This window comes from Canis lupus, chromosome 24, assembly GCF_048164855.1.
Source record: "Canis lupus baileyi chromosome 24, mCanLup2.hap1, whole genome shotgun sequence".
Lineage (NCBI taxonomy): Eukaryota > Metazoa > Chordata > Mammalia > Carnivora > Canidae > Canis > Canis lupus.
Genome location: NC_132861.1, coordinates 51,801,297 through 51,821,277, shown reverse-complemented (window position 1 = coordinate 51,821,277; position 19,981 = coordinate 51,801,297). Strand labels below are relative to the sequence as shown.

The 19,981-nt window shown below is 53.8% G+C and overlaps 2 protein-coding genes across 2 annotated transcripts; both read left to right on the top strand.

Moving 5' to 3' along the window:
* The first annotated feature begins 3,907 nt into the window (after nt 1–3,907).
* Nucleotides 3,908–4,846, top strand: LOC140616382 (olfactory receptor 6B2-like). Its single transcript, XM_072797108.1, has one exon. The coding sequence runs from the start codon at nt 3,908–3,910 to the stop codon at nt 4,844–4,846; it is 939 nt and encodes a 312-aa protein (XP_072653209.1).
* Nucleotides 4,847–10,482: 5,636 nt separating this feature from the next.
* On the top strand, nt 10,483–11,421 carry LOC140616538 (olfactory receptor 6B2-like). Its single transcript, XM_072797169.1, has one exon. The coding sequence runs from the start codon at nt 10,483–10,485 to the stop codon at nt 11,419–11,421; it is 939 nt and encodes a 312-aa protein (XP_072653270.1).
* The last annotated feature ends 8,560 nt before the right edge of the window (nt 11,422–19,981 follow it).

Sequence of the window (19,981 nt, the reverse complement as noted above, 5' to 3'; positions counted from 1 at the left end):
CGGGCATGGCCACCCGGGGCGACGGCCGCTCGGCAGCCAGAGGGGAGAGGGCGAGCCCATGGGGGGCTGCAGAGGCCCCCCCGGGGCCTGTTCAAGGTGAAGGGTGGTCAGGGGCCCAGGCGTGCTGGGCAGCGTCCGTGTCACCATGGCCAGAGGCAGGGGCAGCTCGGAGCATGGGGAGCTCAGAGAGGCCGGTGCTGGCGCCCTGCGCTCACAGAGGGACACCTGAGGGGCAGGTGGGGGCAGCGCTGAGAGTGACCCAGGCTGTGGCAGGCGGCAGATGTGGGATGGGGTTTAGGATGGAGAGGATGACCCGGCCAGCGAGGGGAGGCCGTGGCGGAGGCTGCAGCTCTGGGAGGGGGGAGCACCGCCTGACCCGCTGGGAAGCTCCTCGCAGAACCTTCTGTGGGTAGCAATCGGCCCGGGGCTGAGGGGGCTCCAGGGCGATTCCAGATTCCAGGGGAGGGGCCGGATGGAAAACAGCTTCTCAAGGAGACGGAGGACGGGGAGCTCGTCTGAAGGGCAGCAGGTGTTTCCTGGGCCCTGGGACCTGGAGACCGTCTGGAAGCCCGAGGTTCCGGGAAATGCCATGAGATGGGCAAGATTAGGACCCAGGGCTGAGGAATTGCACTCAGGCCAGGGGAGCGGTGGGGCTTCCTTGAGGCTCAGGACGGTAGTGGCCGTTGGGGTTATGGTGTTTGCTTTAAGGGTTCACGAATTTCATGTTCACATCAGGAGGAATCTGGCAAGCAGGGGCAGCTGCAGGGGGCAGGGGCAGGTGGCGGGTGCAGGGGGCATGGGGCAGATGCAGGGAGCAGGGGCAGGGGCTGGGGCAGGGCCTGGGGCTGGGCAGGCCTGTGGGAGGAGCGGGGCAGGGTGGGATTCCAGGGGAAGGGACGGGAGGGGCAGTGGTGAGGCACAGGGGAGGCCCCGCGGAGGTCCTGAGCAGGGGCGTCGGGACCCGCCTCGTGTCCTCCTGGGCCCTCTGGCTGCGGGCGGCCACCTGGGGGACGGGACAGCTTGGGCGGGGTTGGCTCTGGCTCTGACCGGCAGCCGCTGTCCGCACCGACCCGCCCTCCCGCGAGCCAAAGCTCAGCGCAGCTGTGACCTGCCCGTCGCTGGGTGCAGGACCCGGGCTGGCCTGGGGGCGCGGCTCCAAGGTCAGGGACCCCGCCACCAACGTGTGTGCCCATCCAGCCAAACGGGGGCCACGGGGCCTGGGCTCCACAGACCTGCCCAGGGGCCCTCAGCCGGGGTGGGGGACCAGACTGGCCCCAGAGGCACAAGGACCCGCTAATTGGCATTGAGTCGCGTCGTCAGCTTGGCGGGGGTAATTGGGCCCTGGAGTCCCCGAGCTCCCGCAGAAAAGGCCACAGGCGGTCCCCCGGCAGCCTGCTTCTGCGGAGCGTGTGGGTCGCGCCGCGGGCAGCCTGGGCGTCGCTGGGCACGCGGAGAAGCCGGTCCTACCCCGCGGGCCGCCTCCGTCGCTCCGTGAGGCTTCCGGGGCCGCAGGTAGGAGGCAACAGTGTCCAAGCCCACGCCTGGCCCATTTCGCTGTGACGTTAGAGTAGGACGCTTACCCTGCGATGCGGCGGCGTGTGCGTGTGTGCTCGCGTGTGTGCACGCGCTGTGCCTCCCCGACCACAGATCTGCCCACACCCGCCCTGGGGCAGGGGCTCGGAGCGGGTCCCCTCTGCAGGACACCTCGTGGGGGAGGTGGCCTCACGGCAGCCGAGGGAAGGCCTGGGGACCCGCGGAACTGTCTCCGCCGTTGTCTATTCATGTCGAGTTACCCCGAAATGAGTTTATTTATTTATTTATTTATTTATTTATATTTAAATATTATTTATTTATGATAGTCACAGAGACAGAGAGAGAGAGAGAGGCAGAGACACAGGCAGAGGGAGAAGCAGGCTCCATGCACCGGGAGCCCGATGTGGGATTTGATCCCGGGTTTCCAGGATCACGCCCTGGGCCAAAGGCAGGAGCCAAACCGCTGCGCCACCCAGGGATCCCCTGAAAGTTTATTTAAAAAGAAAATACATCCGTTGTCCAAGAGCAGGGGAGGGGGAGCGCGCTTTCAAGGGGCCTGGATGTGTAAGTAAACTCGGGCTTCCACGGAGCTGATGGGTCTGGCACAAACGCGCCGGCTCCCTGGTGCTTCCCAGCGGGCTCACGGCGGCTGCGGCGCCCGGACACACAGGCTCCTGCCAACGTCGCTGTCCTGTGCACGTCGGAGCGTCCCCCAGGCTCCCCGAGTTCTGCTCCGCTCCCCCCCCCCCCCCGGCCTCGGCTCCCGCTGGCTCCTCCACAGCTCTGGCTAGCCTCCTCTGCTGCCTTGAGGAGCCCCCGTGGCCTCGCGGGGGGTCCGCCCGGTGCCCTCCTCCCATCCAGCCACCTGAGCACCCCGTCCCCGCCGGAGCACATAGCGCCCTTCACTCACCAGGTGGCCTCGATGACCCCAGGCCCGCTGGGGCCGGGCACCACAGCCCCTCCCTTCCCGGGAGCTTTCCCGACACGTGTCCCCTACCCAGGCTGGCTGGGACTTGCTCTGGTTGTCTGGTGGCCCCGACTTCTTGCCGAATTCCGTCTGCTCCTGCTCAGTGTCCACTGCATGGACTTGAAGGGACCTTCCTGGTCTGTGGCAGATGCTGAGGCCTCTGGGGGTCACCCAGGGGCCCTGCTCTGCATGTGCCCACCGGAGGGTCCCTAAGTGAATATCACCCAGGGTCAGAGCTCTGAGTCCTGGTCCTGCCCCCACCCCCTCCCCGGGCGTCCTGCCCCTCTGTCTGCACGGCTGCTGCCTGGGCACCCGTCCTCGTGTTCCCGGTGTGGTTCCTCCCACGGGCCGGCCGCCCCAGGAGCATGTGCGTATGCATGTAGTGGTGGGTGTATGTCCACAAACGTATAGGGGTGTGTGTGTGCACCTGTGCATGTAGTGGTGTGTACGTGCTCGCAGCATGTGTACGGTGGTGAGTGTATGGTGGCATGCATGTGCACGTGCACGGTTGTGTGCTGTGCTGTGTGCGTGCATGTACGTGTATGGTGGCATGTGTGCAATGCTGTGTGTGTATATAGTGGTGCGTGCATTGCATACAGGTGTGTGTGCACACATGTGGGCAGTAGTGTGTGTAGAGTGGTGCGTGCTCATGTGTGTACAGTGCATGCATGCGCATAGTTGTGTTGTGGTGTGTGCATGCCTGTGCGTACAGCGTGTACACGTGTGCCTGTGTACAGTGTGTGCATGTGTGTGCAAGTGTGTATGGTCCGTGCACGGAGTTTGTGTGTGGTGTGTGGGTGTGCGTGTGAGTGTGCAGCACGGGTTGAGGTCAGGGCACGTCGGCCAGAGAATCGGGGCCCCTCCCTCACTGGCAGCAGCTCGCTTCTCCAGAGAGAGGTGGGCACGACCCCACTTTGCCGTACCAGGTTGTCTTCCCGTGGCGACCGTTCCATGCCCTGGTGCGACATAGCAGGGTTGGATCACCAGCCTTGACCATCTCTAAAATTTAGGGGGAAAATTAAACAAGGCTTCGTCATGACCGTCCTGACTGAGGTGGTGGCAGCAGTGGATGTCAGCGATGGCCAGGGCCCCAAGGCGGGTGTGTGCTTGTCCACAGGACCCCACGCCCTGCGGGACCAAGGGAACAGGCCCGGCCGTCGCCACCCGTCCAGGCAGACGGCTCCGTTCCTCAGGCCCCGCGCACTCCTCCCCCGCCCCTCATCTCTCCCGGCTCCGGCCCCGTAACTCAAGCACCAGGGCCTCCTGCTCAGGAACGTGGACCCAAGTGTGTCACCACTAGGTCCACACCCAGCTGGGGTGAGCTCCGTTTCCCCCCTCCCCCGACCCCCCGCAGCCCCTCACTCCCGGACGACGGTGTTTTGCAGTCCCAGGCGCCCGGCTCACAGGATGCGGGGACGGAACGCCACCAAGGTCAGCGTCTTCGTCCTGCTGGGCTTCCCCACGGCCCCTCAGCTGCAGTACGTGCTCTTCCTCGTCTTCCTGCTCACCTACCTCTTCATCCTGGTGGAGAACCTCGTCATCATCGTCACCGTCCGCCGCAGCGCCCCCCTCCACAGGCCCATGTACTACTTCCTGGGCGCCCTGTCTGTCCTGGAGGTCTGGTACGTGTCTGACATCGTCCCCAAGATGCTGGGGGGGCTCCTCCTGCAGCAGAAACTCATCTCCTTTGCCGGCTGCATGACCCAGCTCTACTTCTTCAGCTCCCTGGTGTGCACCGAATGCGTGCTCCTGGCCTCCATGGCCTACGACCGCTACGTGGCCATCTGCCACCCCTTGCGCTACCAAGTCATCATGACCACGGGGCTCTGCGTCCGGCTGGTGGCCTTCTCCTTCGTCAGCGGCTTCTCCATCTCTGTGATCAAGGTGTGCTTTATCTCCAGGGCCACGTTTTGTGGCTCCAACGTCCTGAACCACTTCTTCTGTGACATTTCCCCCATCCTCAAGCTGGCCTGCACCGACTTCTCGACCGCGGAGCTGGTGGACTTCATCCTGGCCTTCATCATCCTGGTGTCGCCCCTGGTGGCCACCGTGCTGTCTTACGGGCACATCACCCTGGCCGTCCTGCGCATCCCCTCGGCCACGGGCCGCTGGAGGGCCTTCTCCACCTGCGCCTCCCACCTCACCGTGGTCACCATCTTCTACACGGCCATGATCTTCATGTACGTCCGGCCCCAGGCCATCGATTCCCGGAGCTCCAACAAGCTCATCTCTGCGGTGTACACTGTCCTCACCCCGATAATCAACCCCTTGATCTACTGCCTGAGGAACAAAGAATTTAAGGCTGCCTTGAAAAAGGCTCTGGGCTTTGGTCAAGTTCCCACATAGATGGCACTCCTTGGCATTCTACTATTCTGGAACATAATCTGAAAAAATATATTTTCTCTGATGGGGCCATTTAGTTTGGAATAATGGGAATTCCCTCCATCATGACAAAGATTGCTCCCGCTTCCTTATGTCTCCTTCAGCTGATGGAAGGAGCTCAGTACCAGAGGAGCTGGTGTACTTACATGACTAGTTTCTTCATTTTATCCGAGCAAAGTGGAATTCGTGATTTTTTTCATCCTTAACATTGCCCTGCGCGTTTCAGGAAAGAATAAATCATACCAGGTCATCTGAGGTGTTAAAGTCCTAATAATTGCAATGTTTTATAGAGTTAACTCTTGAGGATGCCTTGGTGGCTCAGCGGTTCAGCATCTGCTTTCGGCTCAGGTCATGAACCCGGGGTCCTGGGATCGAGTCCTGCTCAGGGAGGAGCCTGCTTCTCCCTCTGCAGCTCCCCCTGCTTGTGCTATCTCTCAAATAAATAAATAAAATCTTAAAAAAAAAGTCACAGTTTCAGGGGCACCTGAGTGGCTCAGTGGTTGAGTATGTATCTGCCTTCGGCTCAGAGCATGATCCTGGGGTCGAGTTCGAGTCCCCCATCGTGCTCTCCTCAGGGAGCCTGCTTCTCCCTCTGCCTGTGTCTCTGCCCCTCTCTCTGTGTCTCTCATGAATAAATAAATTCTTTAAAAAAAAAAGTTGACTCTTGGACTATGTGGTGAGATGAGCCTCAAGCGTCCCCACAGCAAACTCCATCCAGGATCGTAAGAACCTATAGACTTGTGTTTAAACACACAATATTTCTTCTGCAAAGTCCTGAGCTAGCCACCAATCTCTCCTTTTTCTGGGCGTCAGCCCCTCACCCATCAGCTGCTGAAAGAATAAGACGCGATCTTGGTTGAGCTGTAATACAGGCAGGCGGGGACCATGTCTGGGGACCCTCACAGTTCTACATGGTGCCTGGTGGGCAGTTGACAAACATTTGTTGAATTAGTTCCCCGAGGTACAAAAAGGACATTCTCAGTGTGGTCGTCAGGGAACAACCTGGAGCCTCTGGAGACCCCAGCCTCATCCCCCAGGGAGCCCTGCCCCAGGGCCACGAACAGGACCTGGCACCCTCGGAGTGAGTGTCCTGTGGGGCCAGGCACGCCGAGCCCCAGGTCAGATCCTCAGGATGTGCCCAGCGTGTGCCCAGACCCTTCAGACATTCCAGGTGACTCTGATCGTCTCCAGGCTTCCAAAGCCCCAGTCTGTTGGACGACTGGGACCAAGTAAGAGAACACGTGGGCAGGCACCCACACCATCAGGGCAGGACTGGGGACATGAGGAGGATGGAGGGGTCCGTGGAGACCAGCAGACAACCCCAGGGCGCAGACGGGACAGCCCCGCGGCCTCCTTGCCCTCCGCCCCCAGGGTCTGCAGCCACCAGCCCTCCTGGAGCCCTGGAGTGTAAAGATGCGCATAGGCCCTTTGTCCTCACTGGTCCTTATCAGGAATCCTGTAAAAAGTCCCGGAGTGATGGGCACTGAGGAGGGCACTGGACGGGATGAGCACTGGGTGTTATTCTATAGGTTGGCAAACTGAACACCAATAAAAAATAAATTTATATAAAAAAAAATCTGGAGTTCAGGGGAGCGGGGGCTGAGACCGAGTCCTGGAGCGTCTCTCACAGGCGGCGGGACGGGCTTCTGCACTCGGAGCAGCCCCGCCGCGCTGCCTGGGACTCTTGCCCCCGTCTTCGCTCACTTCTTTGCTGGTCTGTCCCGGTTTTGTGTCCTTGCTGGCCGGCCTCCTGTGTCAGGCCCGAGGCCCATGCTGGAGGGACAGAGGATGGACACTCGCCCCCGGAGCCCAGCGAGGCGGGCATGGCCACCCGGGGCGACGGCCGCTCGGCAGCCAGAGGGGAGAGGGCGAGCCCATGGGGGGCTGCAGAGGCCCCCCCGGGGCCTGTTCAAGGTGAAGGGTGGTCAGGGGCCCAGGCGTGCTGGGCAGCGTCTATGTCACCAAGGCCAGAGGCAGGGGCAGCTCGGAGCGTGGGGAGCTCAGAGAGGCCGGTGCTGGCGCCCTGCACTCACAGAGGGACACCTGAGGGGCAGGTGGGGGCAGTGCTGAGAGTGGCCCAGGCTGTGGCAGGCGGCAGATGGGGGAAGGGGGGTTAGGATGGAGAGGATGACTCCAGGGGAGGGGCCGGATGGAAAACAGCTTCTCAAGGAGACGGAGGACGGGGAGCTCGTCTGAAGGGCAGCAGGTGTTTCCTGGGCCCTGGGATTTGGAGACCGTCTGGAAGCCTGAGGTTCCGGGAAATGCCATGAGATGGGCAAGATTAGGACCCAGGGCCGAGGAATTGCACTCAGGCCAGGGGAGCGGTGGGGCTTCCCTGAGGCTCAGGACGGTAGGGCAGTTGGGGTTTGGGGTGTTTGGTTTAAGGGTTCACGTATTTCATGTTCACATCAGGAGGAATCTGGCAAGCAGGGGCAGGAGCAGGTGGCAGGTGCAGGGGGCAGGGGGCAGATGCAGGGAGCAGGGGCAGGGGCTGGGGCAGGGCCTGGGGCTGGGCAGGCCTGTGGGAGGAGCGGGGCAGGGTGGGATTCCAGGGGAAGGGACGGGAGGGGCAGTGGTGAGGCACAGGGGAGGCCCCGCGGAGGTCCTGTGCAGGGGCGTCGGGACCCGCCTCGTGTCCTCCTGGGCCCTCTGGCTGCGGGCGGCCACCTGGGGGACGGGGACAGCTCAGGCGGGGTAGGCTCTGGCTCTGACCGGCAGCCGCTGTCCGCACCGCCCCGCCCTCCCGTGAGCCAAAGCTCAGCGCAGCCGTGACCTGCCCGTCGCTGGGTGCAGGACCCGGGCTGGCCTGGGGGCGCGGCTCCAAGGTCAGGGACCCCGCCACCAACGTGTGTGCCCATCCAGCCAAACGGGGGCCACGGGGCCTGGGCTCCACAGACCTGCCCAGGGGCCGTCAGCCGGGGTGGGGGACCAGACTGGCCCCAGAGGCACAAGGACCCGCTAATTGGCAGAGAGTCGCGTCGTCAGCTTGGCGGGGGTAATTGGGCCCTGGAGTCCCCGAGCTCCCGCAGAAAAGGCCACAGGCGGTCCCCCGGCAGCCTGCTTCTGCGGAGCGTGTGGGTCGCGCCGCGGGCAGCCTGGGCGTCGCTGGGCACGCGGAGAAGCCGGTCCTACCCCGCGGGCCGCCTCCGTCGCTCCGTGAGGCTTCCGGGGCCGCAGGTAGGAGGCAACAGTGTCCAAGCCCACGCCTGGCCCATTTCGCTGTGACGTTAGAGTAGGACGCTTACCCTGCGATGTGGCGGCGTGTGCGTGTGTGCTCGCGTGTGTGCACGCGCCTGTGCCTCCCTGACCACAGATCTGCCCACACCCGCCCTGGGGCAGGGGCTCGGAGCGGGTCCCCTCTGCACGACGCCTCGTGGGGGAGGTGGCCTCACGGCAGCCGAGGGAAGGCCTGGGGACCCGCGGAACTGTCTCCGCCATTGTCTATTCATGTCGAGTTACCCCGAAATTTGTTTGTTTATTTATTTATTTATTTATTTATTTATTTATTTATTTATTTATTTTTAAATTTTTATTTATTTATGATAGTCACAGAGACAGAGAGAGAGAGAGAGGCAGAGACACAGGCAGAGGGAGAAGCAGGCTCCATGCACCAGGAGCCCGACGTGGGATTTGATCCCGGGTCTCCAGGATCGCGCCCTGGGCCAAAGGCAGGCGCCAAACCGCTGCGCCACCCAGGGATCCCCTGAAAGTTTATTTAAAAAGAAAATACAGCCGTTGTCCAAGAGCAGGGGAGGGGGAGCGCGCTTTCAAGGGGCCTGGATGTGTAAGTAAACTCGGGCTTCCACGGAGCTGATGGGTCTGGCACAAACGCGCCGGCTCCCTGGCGCTTCCCACTGGGCTCACGGCGGCTGCGGCGGCCGGACACACAGGCTCCTGCCAACGTCGCTGTCCTGTGCACGTCGGAGCGTCCCCCAGGCTCCCCGAGTTCTGCTCCGCTCCCCCCCCCCCCCCCCCGGCCTCGGCTCCCGCTGGCTCCTCCACAGCTCTGGCTAGCCTCCTCTGCTGCCTTGAGGAGCCCCCGTGGCCTCCCGGGGGGTCCGCCCGGTGCCCTCCTCCCATCCAGCCACCTGAGCACCCCGTCCCCGCCGGAGCACATAGCGCCCTTCACTCACCACGTGGCCTCGATGACCCCAGGCCCGCTGGGGCCGGGCACCACAGCCCCTCCCTTCCCGGGAGCTTTCCCGACACGTGTCCCCTACCCAGGCTGGCTGGGACTTGCTCTGGTTGTCTGGTGGCCCCGACTTCTTGCCGAATTCCGTCTGCTCCTGCTCAGTGTCCACTGCATGGACTTGAAGGGACCTTCCTGGTCTGTGGCAGATGCTGAGGCCTCTGGGGGTCACCCAGGGGCCCTGCTCTGCATGTGCCCACCGGAGGGTCCCTAAGTGAATATCACCCAGGGTCAGAGCTCTGAGTCCTGGTCCTGCGCCCTCCCCCTCCCCGGGCGTCCTGCCCCTCTGTCTGCACGGCTGCTGCCTGGGCACCCGTCCTCGTGTTCCCGGTGTGGTTCCTCCCACGGGCCGGCCGCCCCAGGAGCATGTGCGTATGCATGTAGTGGTGGGTGTATATCCACAAACGTATAGGGGTGTGTGTGTGCACCTGTGCATGTAGTGGTGTGTACGTGCTCGAAGCCTGTATACGGTGGTGAGTGTATGGTGGCATGCATGTGCATGTGCACGGTTGTGTGCTGTGCTGTGTGCATGCATGTACGTGTTTGGTGGCATGTGTGCAATGCTGTGTGTGTATATAGTGGTGCGTGCATTGCATACAGGTGTGTGTGCACACATGTGGGCAGTGGTGTGTGTAGAGTGGTGCGTGCTCATGTGTGTACAGTGCATGCATGCGCATAGTTGTGTATTGTGGTGTGTGCATGCCTGTGCGTACAGCGTGTACATGTGTGCCTGTGTACAGTGTGTGCATGTGTGTGCAAGTGTGTATGGTCCATGCATGGAGTTTTGTGTGTGGTGTGTGGGTGTGCGTGTGAGTGTGCAGCACGGGTTGAGGTCAGGGCACGTCGGCCAGAGAATCGGGGCCCCTCCGTCACTGGCAGCAGCTCGCTTCTCCAGAGAGAGGTGGGCACGACCCCACTTTGCTGTACCAGGTTGTCTTCCCGTGGCGACCGTTCCATGCCCTGGTGCGACATAGCAGGGTTGGATCACCAGCCTTGACCATCTCTAAAATTTAGGGGGAAAATTAAACAAGGCTTCGTCATGACCGTCCTGACTGAGGTGGTGGCAGCAGTGGATGTCAGCGATGGCCAGGGCCCCAAGGCGGGTGTGTGCTTGTCCACAGGACCCCACGCCCTGCGGGACCAAGGGAACAGGCCCGGCCGTCGCCACCCGTCCAGGCAGACGGCTCCGTTCCTCAGGCCCCGCGCACTCCTCCCCCGCCCCTCATCTCTCCCGGCTCCGGCCCCGTAACTCAAGCACCAGGGCCTCCTGCTCAGGAACGTGGACCCAATTGTGTCACCACTAGGTCCACACCCAGTTGGGGTGAGCTCCGTTTCCCCCCTCCCCCGACCCCCCGCAGCCCCTCACTCCCGGACGACGGTGTTTTGCAGTCCCAGGCGCCCGGCTCACAGGATGCGGGGACGGAACGCCACCAAGGTCAGCGTCTTCGTCCTGCTGGGCTTCCCCACGGCCCCTCAGCTGCAGTACGTGCTCTTCCTCGTCTTCCTGCTCACCTACCTCTTCATCCTGGTGGAGAACCTCGTCATCATCGTCACCGTCCGCCGCAGCGCCCCCCTCCACAGGCCCATGTACTACTTCCTGGGCGCCCTGTCTGTCCTGGAGGTCTGGTACGTGTCTGACATCGTCCCCAAGATGCTGGGGGGGCTCCTCCTGCAGCAGAAACTCATCTCCTTTGCCGGCTGCATGACCCAGCTCTACTTCTTCAGCTCCCTGGTGTGCACCGAATGCGTGCTCCTGGCCTCCATGGCCTACGACCGCTACGTGGCCATCTGCCACCCCTTGCGCTACCAAGTCATCATGACCACGGGGCTCTGCGTCCGGCTGGTGGCCTTCTCCTTCGTCAGCGGCTTCTCCATCTCTGTGATCAAGGTGTGCTTTATCTCCAGGGCCACGTTTTGTGGCTCCAACGTCCTGAACCACTTCTTCTGTGACATTTCCCCCATCCTCAAGCTGGCCTGCACCGACTTCTCGACCGCGGAGCTGGTGGACTTCATCCTGGCCTTCATCATCCTGGTGTCGCCCCTGGTGGCCACCGTGCTGTCTTACGGGCACATCACCCTGGCCGTCCTGCGCATCCCCTCGGCCACGGGCCGCTGGAGGGCCTTCTCCACCTGCGCCTCCCACCTCACCGTGGTCACCATCTTCTACACGGCCATGATCTTCATGTACGTCCGGCCCCAGGCCATCGATTCCCGGAGCTCCAACAAGCTCATCTCTGCGGTGTACACTGTCCTCACCCCGATAATCAACCCCTTGATCTACTGCCTGAGGAACAAAGAATTTAAGGCTGCCTTGAAAAAGGCTCTGGGCTTTGGTCCATCTTCACGGTAGGACAACCGAACGTCCTGAAACCTAATTTGTAGCGATGATGAACCGCTATCTTAGGTGGCATTTCATGCTTTTTAACGTAAGTCTTCAATGAAATTTAGCAAGCTGTAATACCACGCACAGATAAGAAACCCTCAACAGCTTTCATTTCCATAAAGGGTAGCAGTCCGTTTGGGTGTTTTTTTTTTAATTTTTTATTTATTTATGATAGTCACAGAGAGAGAGAGGCAGAGACACAGGCAGAGGGAGAAGCAGGCTCCATGCACCGGGATCCCAACATGGGATTCCATCCCGGGTCTCCAGGATCGTGCCCTGGGCCAAAGGCAGGCGCTAAACTGCTGCGCCACCCAGGGATCCCCGTTTGGGTGTTTTTGAGGGTCTTGTGCATGCAGTGGTGCAGATGCTTTTATGTTCCTTTCATTCAGCGTGATGCTTGAGTGAATCCTGGATGTTAACTGCACGTAGCAATGATGCGTGCACATACTGTAGAGCATTGCACTGTGTGAACGTATCACTTGCACCTACACGTTGGTTGTGTGGACAGTGTTACACACAAAGCCCATTATTACTATGGCCGGTACTGCTGTAAGCATTTGAACTAATTTTTTTTTTTTTTCTGACATGCATTCAGTTTGCCTAGGCTAGATAGAGGTACGCACAGGTGACACAATACCTGCTGCAACACAAAGTATGCGTTTGGGCGGTTTTAGTAGAAACTGCCAAACTTGTTCTCCCGGGGCGGATACACCAACTTTCGCTCCCATGAGCAGTGTGGAGGGTCTGAGCAGCCTGGAGCACACCCTCCCCATCCCCGACCCTTGGTGCTCTATTTCTCAGTGCAGCCGTTCTGCTGGCGTCATAGTGGGATCTGGCCGCACTTTAAACTCTAGTTCCCCGATGACAAATGCGGAGTGCCCCTGTGATGCTCGCGGTCTGCTGTCCTTCTCGGGTGCCCGTCACCATGGCGTCACCTAGTCTTATATCTAGTTGCCGTTTCTCTTTAACGCAAGGACATTCTTACGTAGTCTGGACACATGCCTCAATTGTCGCATTTACTGTGAAAATGTCCAAGCTTCTGGGCTTGCCTTCTCATTCCCATAAGGGCATTTTTAATTTATTTATTTTTTAAAGATTTTATTTATTCATGAGAGGGACGCAGAGAGAGAGAGGCAGAGACACAGGCAGAGGGAGGAGCAGGCTCCCTGCAGGGAGCCAGATGTGGGACTCGATCCCGGGACTCAGGGATCACGTCCTGGGCCGAAGGCAGACACTCAACCGCCGAGCCACCCAGGTGTCCCCCATAAGGGTGTTTCTTTAATGAGGAACACTGCTCTATTATGACATCTAGCTTGTCCATTCTCTCCCTTTATACTTGGCTTATTTTCCATTTAAGAAGTGCTTGCCTATTCTAAGCCATAAAGATAATTTAATTCCTATTAATTCTAGATCCTCTTTAATTCTAGAAGCTTTGCTGTTTTACCTTTCATGTCTAGATTTACAACCCATCTGAAATCGGTTTTTATTGATGGTATGTGATACACGTTAAAATTCATTGTTTTCTATAAGGATATCGATTGACCCAGCGCCCGCCCTGTATTGAGAAGATCCTGCCTTCTCCTCTGCGCTGTCACCCTTTCCATAAACCAAAGGTCTAGCTGCCTGCCCACCCATCTGTCCATCCATCCTCTTCTTTTCAGACTCCTTGTTCTATTCCATTTGTCTATGTGTCTGTTGCTGCACCAAGGCCAGGCTGTTGTAGTTACTATAGTTTTTTTTATATCCTGATATCTGGTATTAAATGCTCCATCCTTGTTCTTGTTTTTCAAGACCACCTTGGTTGTTCTTAGCCCTTCCCAAATGGGTGGGTGGGTGGGGATATAAAACTGAGAAATGGCCTGAAATCGGGGATCCCTGGGTGGCTCAGTGGTTTAGCACCTGCCTTCGGCCCAGGGTGTGATCCTGGAGTCCTGGGATTGAGTCCCACGTCGGGCTCCCTGCATGGAGCCTGATTCTCCCTCTGTCTGTGTCTCTGCCTCTGTGTGTGTGTCTCGTGAATAAATAAATAAAATCTTTTAAAAAAAAAACCTGAGAATTGGTCTGAAATTTGTTGGATTCTTATTGGGCTTGTAATGAATCTATAGATCAACCTGGAGAGAACGGTCACCTTTACGATTTTGGGGCTCCTAATCTAAGAGCAAGGCACAGTCCTGTATTCACATACGACTTCCTCAACTTCTCAGTACTATTTTGTGATTTTTCAGCGTATCTATCATCTGCATATTTCTGCATATATTTGAGTTTGAGTTTTTTTTTAAACTAACACAAATGGTAGCTTTTATTTTTAATTTTTTAAATTAAAAAATTATCTCTGTTCCTTCATTCCTGGTACATATAACATGATCTTTAAACTTTCTTTTTGAAACAGTTATAGATTTTCAAGAAGTTGCAGACAAATACAGAGGGAGGTTCTCTGTGTCCTTTGCCTAGCCTTCACTGCTGGCACCATCCTGCATGACCAGTTCAGCATCAATACCAGGACATTTACTTCGATGGAACCCACAGAACATATTCACATCCCACTATGGGAAATGGGAAATTCACCCATTTCCCTGGTGATGGGTGACGCTGAGTGTCTTTCCGTGTGTCTGGTGGCCATCTGGATGTCTTGTCAGAGACAAAGTCCATTCATGTCTTCTGCTCATCTGCAGTTGGATCATATACGTGTGCTCATCTGTGGGTGCCTGTGTGCATGTAGCTCCATAGTTTTATCACCCGTGTGGCTTTGTGGACTACCACCTTCACAGGATGTGGAATGTTTCCATCACCACAAGACACATCCTTGATGTCCTAGCCTCTGGCTACCGCTAATCTGCTCTCTGTCTCTATGTTGTTATTTCAAGGATGTTTCATGAACGCAATCATAATCTATTTGAGGTTGGTTCTCTCTATTCAACAAAATACCGCTGTTTCCACCAGCAGTAAGCAAGTGAGCGGTTTTTGCAAGTTCCCCAGCATCGGGATCATCACCATGTCTTGCTTAGCGTTTCTGGGAGGTGCGTAGTGACATCTCATTGCGGGTTTATTTTACATTTTTCTAACTGCTAATGATGTTGAGCATCCTTTCCTGTGCTTATTGGCCATCTGTGTGTCCTATTCAATGAAGTCTGTTCAAATCTCTTTCCTAACCTCTCTTTCTCTCTCTTATTTTTCAAGATTTGAGAGTGAGAGAGAGAGAGAGAGAGAGAGGAGAGCAGGGGGAGGGGCACAAGGAGAGAGAGAATCTCAAGCAGACTCCATGCTGAGTGGGAAGCCCCACATAGGGCTTGATCCCAGGATCCTGAAATCATGACATGAGCTGAAGCCAAGAGTTGGATGCTTAACTGACTGAGCCACCTGGGCACACCTCCCGTTTCCTAAGTGGATTGTTTCTGAATGTTCAGTTTTGAGAGCTGTTTACATATTCTGGACCCAAGTCCTTTGTCAGATCGCACACCTTTTCTCCATCTGACACCTGCCTTTCCATTTGTGTAGGGTCACTGATGGAAGCATTTCAATTTTGCTTAGTTCCAATGTACCACATTTTCCTTTTGTGTATCATGCTCTTGAAGCCAAGTCCAAGATTTCTTCCCCTGACCCTTGGTCCTGAAGGTTTTGTTCTATGACTGTTTTCTAAAAGCTGTATAGTTTTACATTTACATTTAGGTCTGTAATCTATTTTAATTTTTGCATGTGGTGTGAAGATCATATCAAGGTTCATTTGTGTGTGTGTGTCCATGTTCGTCCAGTTTCTGCAACACCACTGTGCAAGAAGCGATCCTTCCTTTACTGAATCGCATTTGAATCTTCGTAAAACATCAGTTGAGAATATTTGTGTTGGTTTATTTCTGGTCCTGCATTCTGTTCCGTTGATCTGTGCGTCTGTCCCTCCACCAACATGCATGGGCTTGAGAAATGTTGCTATTTACTAAATTCTTAACATAGCAAGAATGATTGCTTCCCTTCATTCTTTCTTCTTTTTCAAAATGAATGTGGCTATTCTAGGGTCTATATGTTTCCTTATAAATTTTATAATAAGCTTGTTTATGTGTACAAAGAATCTTGATGGAGTTTTAGTAAGAATTGCATTGAACCTACAGATCATTTTGGGGAGAATTGGTGTTGTTGCCTGCTGAGTCTTCCAACCCAGGGACATAGCAAATCTCTCCGATGATTGATGTTTTCTCTGACTTCTTACTCTGGTGGATTGTGGTTTCCAGAACACATATCCTATATATGCCTTGTTAGATTATACCCATGTAGTACGCTTTTTTTTTTTTCCTGGAGCAATTACAAACAGTACTGCATTTTTAAATTTCAGCCTCCAATTATTTGCTGTTAGTATACAGAAAGGCAGATTTTTGTGTGTTGACCTTGTAACCTGCAGCCTCACAGACCTCATGTATTAGTTCTTGGGGACTTGGGCGTACATTGCTTTGGATTTTCTACATAGCCAACCATGTTATCTGTGAATAAAGGCAGTCTAATTTCTTCCCTTTTCTTCTTCCTTTCCTATCCTTTCTACTCCTGCCTTATTGTACGGTCTAGGATGCCAGGGCTGTTGAATGAGAGCAGGGATGGTAGGTATCTTTGCTGTTTCCTCTCTTACAAGGATTAGAAGGAAGGCATCAGCCCATCACCATCGAGTGTGATGTCAGCCATGGGATTTGCAGACATTCTTTACCAAGTTGAATGAAGCAGCTCTCCCTTTATTCCCTGCTTGCTAGGTTTGGTTTAAAAAAAAAATCAATGAATGAGCGTTGTTATCTTGTCAAATGCTTCTTCTACTGCAGGGGTTCTGATCACTGATTCTTCTTCACCTGTTAAGGTGGATTGTAGTGACTGACTTTTGAATAGAAAGTCGGCCTTGCATCCTTTAAACAAATCCCATTTGGTGGTGGTGTAGTCTTCATTTTATTCATTGCTGGATTCAATTTGCTAAGGTTTTGCTGAGGATTTTGGGGTCTAAGTTCAAGAGAAATATTGGTCTATAATGTTATTTTCATTTTTTTGTGCTATCCTTGCCCATCTGAGTATCATAAAATGGGCTGGGAGCATTCGCTCTTCTTCTGTTTTCCAGAGGAGACTCTATAAAGTTAAATCTTTAAGTGTTTGACAAAATTCTCCACTGAAATCATCTGGGCCTGGAAATTTCCCTTTTGGGGCAGGGGAGGTGGGGGAAATTATAAAATTACAAATTCAATTTGGATAACTTAGGTTATCAAATCATTGTTAGGGCTTATGTCTCTTTTCCGTTTTGTTTCTTCCCTCTGCTTCTTTTGTCTTGCCTTATGGTTGGAAACCTTTTCACTTTCTAGAGACCCATCAAGATTAGTTCCATCATAATAATAGTTCAATTTCCTTATGAGGTGGTGTTTTGGTTAGTGCCATTCTGTATCCTATGGTTTCCTTACCGGTTGCTCTGGATGTGGCCGTGCATACCTGTGACCTATCACAACCTGTCATATCACTGCTTTACCACTTTGGGTGAATAGTCAACTTCTGTTGACATTCTTGTGCCTGCCCCACTTTCTAAATGTGAATGCTCTGAGTGTTTCCTCCATGCACAGCAAACATGCTTCGACCATCTGATGTGATCTGAGCAGCTCATGATGAAAGGTCATTTAACCCTATGCCATGGTTTTCCCTTCATTCTAAAGTTCCCATTCTCCTCTTGCCACCATCTTCTTTGCACTTGCAAGCTCCCGTAGCCACGCTTTAGGGTGGGGTCTGATGGAAGCAAAGTCTCTCAGTGTTCCTTCACCTCAGAATGTCTTTGTTTCCCCCCCTTTACACCTGAAGCACAGCTATGCTGGATGCAGGAGTCCCAGTCCAGGGGCTCATTCTTCTTCTGTGTTGATGGACAGTCCCCCCAGTGTCACCAGCTGAACCCAGCAAGAGTCTGCCAACCAGTGGTTGGGGAAAGTAAAAGAGGAACACTTCCCACATAATTTCATGAATCCAGTATTATCCTGATAGAATAATCTTACAAAGACAGTCCAGATTGAAAACTACAGCCCATCTCTCTCATGAATATACATGAAAAATTCTTTTAAAATATTTGCAAATAGGGTCCGGCAATATACCAAAAGCATGAGACAATCTGACCATGTGGTGTTTAGTAGGATTCAAGACTGGTTCAATATTCAAAAGCCAATCAGTGAGATCCACTGTATTAATAGGCTGGAGCAGAAGTTACATGCCTCTATCCATAGATGCAGGAAAACGGTTTAACAGTATCTAACATCATCCACGCTAACAATTCTCAGAAAACAAAGAACCGAGGAGCTGCTCCAACTTCATAAAGAGCATTTATAAATCTCCCGGAGTTAGCATTACACTTTGCCAAAAACTGAGTGTTTTCCCCTAAGAATGCAAGGAGGTGGGGCTCTTGCCACTGCCGTCCAACACAGAACTAGAAGTTCTGTCCAGTGTAATAAAGACAGGGGAAGAAGTGAGGGGCATCCAGGCTGGAAAGAATGAAATAAAACCGTTCCTACTTATAGATGACATGACTGTCTGCACAGGAAGTCCCCAGGATTCTGTACAACATCTTCTAGAACTAACAGTGTATTCAGCAAGGCCACAGAATACACACTAAGCATACAAAAGCCAGTTGTGTTCTTATGTACCAGCAATGAACACAAGTGAAACAAAATTTAAAATACCATTTGATTTCCCCTAAGATCGGGAACAAGACAGGATGTCCACTATCACCACTTCTATTCAACATAGTACTGGAAGTCCTAGCCTCAGCACTCAGACAACAAAAAGAAATAAATGCATTCAAATTGGCAAAGAAGAAGTCAAACTCTCCCTCTTCGCCAATGACATGATACTCTACCTAGAAAACCCAAAAGCCTCCACCCCAAGATTGCTAGAACTCATACAGCAATTTGGTAGCGTGGCAGGATACAAAATCAATGCCCAGAAATCAGTGGCATTTCTATACACTAACAATGAGACTGAAGAAAGAGAAATTAAGGAGTCAATCCCATTTACAATTGCACCCAAAAGCATAAGATACCTAGGAATAAACCTAACCAAAGAGGTAAAGGATCTATACCCTAAAAACTATAGAACACTTCCGAAAGAAATTGAGGAAGACACAGAGAGATGGAAAAATATTCCATGCCCATGGATTGGCAGAACTAATATTGTGAAAATGTCAATGTTACCCAGGGCAATTTACACGTTTAATGCAATCCCTATCAAAATACCATGGACTTTCTTCAGAGAGTTGGAACAAATTATCTTAAGATTTGTGTAGAATCAGAAAAGACCCCGAATAGCCAGGGGAATTTTAAAAAAGAAAACCATATCTGGGGGCATCACAATGCCAGATTTCAGGTTGTACTACAAAGCTGTGCTCATCAAGACAGTGTGGTCCTGGCACAAAAACAGACACATAGATCAGTGGAACAGAATAGAGAACCCAGAAGTGGACCCCGAACTCTATGGTCAACTAATATTCGATAAAGGAGGAAAGACTATCCACTGGAAGAAAGACAGTCTCTTCAATAAATGGTGCTGGGAACACTGGACATCCACATGCAGAAGAATGAAACTAGACCACTCTCTTGCACCAGACACAAAGATAAACTCAAAATGGATGAAAGATCTAAATGTGAGACAAGATTCCATCAAAATCCTAGAGGAGAACACAGGCAACACCCTTTTTGAACTTGGCCACAGTAACTTCTTGCAAGAAACATCCATGAAAGCAAGAGAAACAAAAACAAAAATGAACTATTGGGACTTCATCAAGATAAGAAGCTTTTGCACAGCAAAGGATACAGTCAACAAAACTCAAAGACAACCTACAGAATGGGAGAAGAGATTTGCAAATGACGTATCAGATCAAGGGCTAGTTTCCAAGACCTATAAAGAACCTATTAACCTCAACAGCAAAGAAACAAGCTAACTCTGGGAAACGAACTAGGGGTGGTAGAAGGGGAGGAGGGCGGGGGGTGGGAGTGAATGGGTGACGGGCACTGGGGATTATTCTGTATGTTAGTAAATTGAACACCAATAAAAAATAAATTAAAAAAAATAAAATATAATCACCCTAAAAAAAAACAGTAAAAAAAAAAAAAACCTAAATGCAGGGTCCCTGGGGGGCTCAGCGGTTGAGCATCTGCCTTCGGGGTCCTGGGATCGAGTCCCACATCGGGGTCCCTGCAGGGAGCCTGCTTCTCCCTCTACCTGTGTCTCTGACTCTCTCCCTCTGTCTCTCTTGAATAAATAAATAAAATCTTTAAAAAAAAAAACAAAAACAAAAACCTAGATGCAGAAGCCAGACAATAGAAGACCAAAATATCACCTTTAAAGGGAAATCCTGGATTAGATCCTGGACCAGAAAGATCTGTGGAAAAGCTGATGAAATTCAAATAAGATCTGTGGATTGGTGTATTGTATCGTGTTGTGAATCTCCTGCTCTCTGTCTTTGTACTGTGGTTAGCAGGCCAGTAATAGCATCAGGGGAAGCTGGACAAAGGGTATATGGGAACTCTCTATTTTGGCAACC

Excerpts from the sequence above, each read along its gene's own strand:
- LOC140616382 (XM_072797108.1), top strand. The coding sequence starts at position 3,908 with ATGCGGGGACGGAACGCCACCAAGGTCAGCGTCTTCGTCCTGCTGGGC.
- LOC140616538 (XM_072797169.1), top strand. The coding sequence starts at position 10,483 with ATGCGGGGACGGAACGCCACCAAGGTCAGCGTCTTCGTCCTGCTGGGC.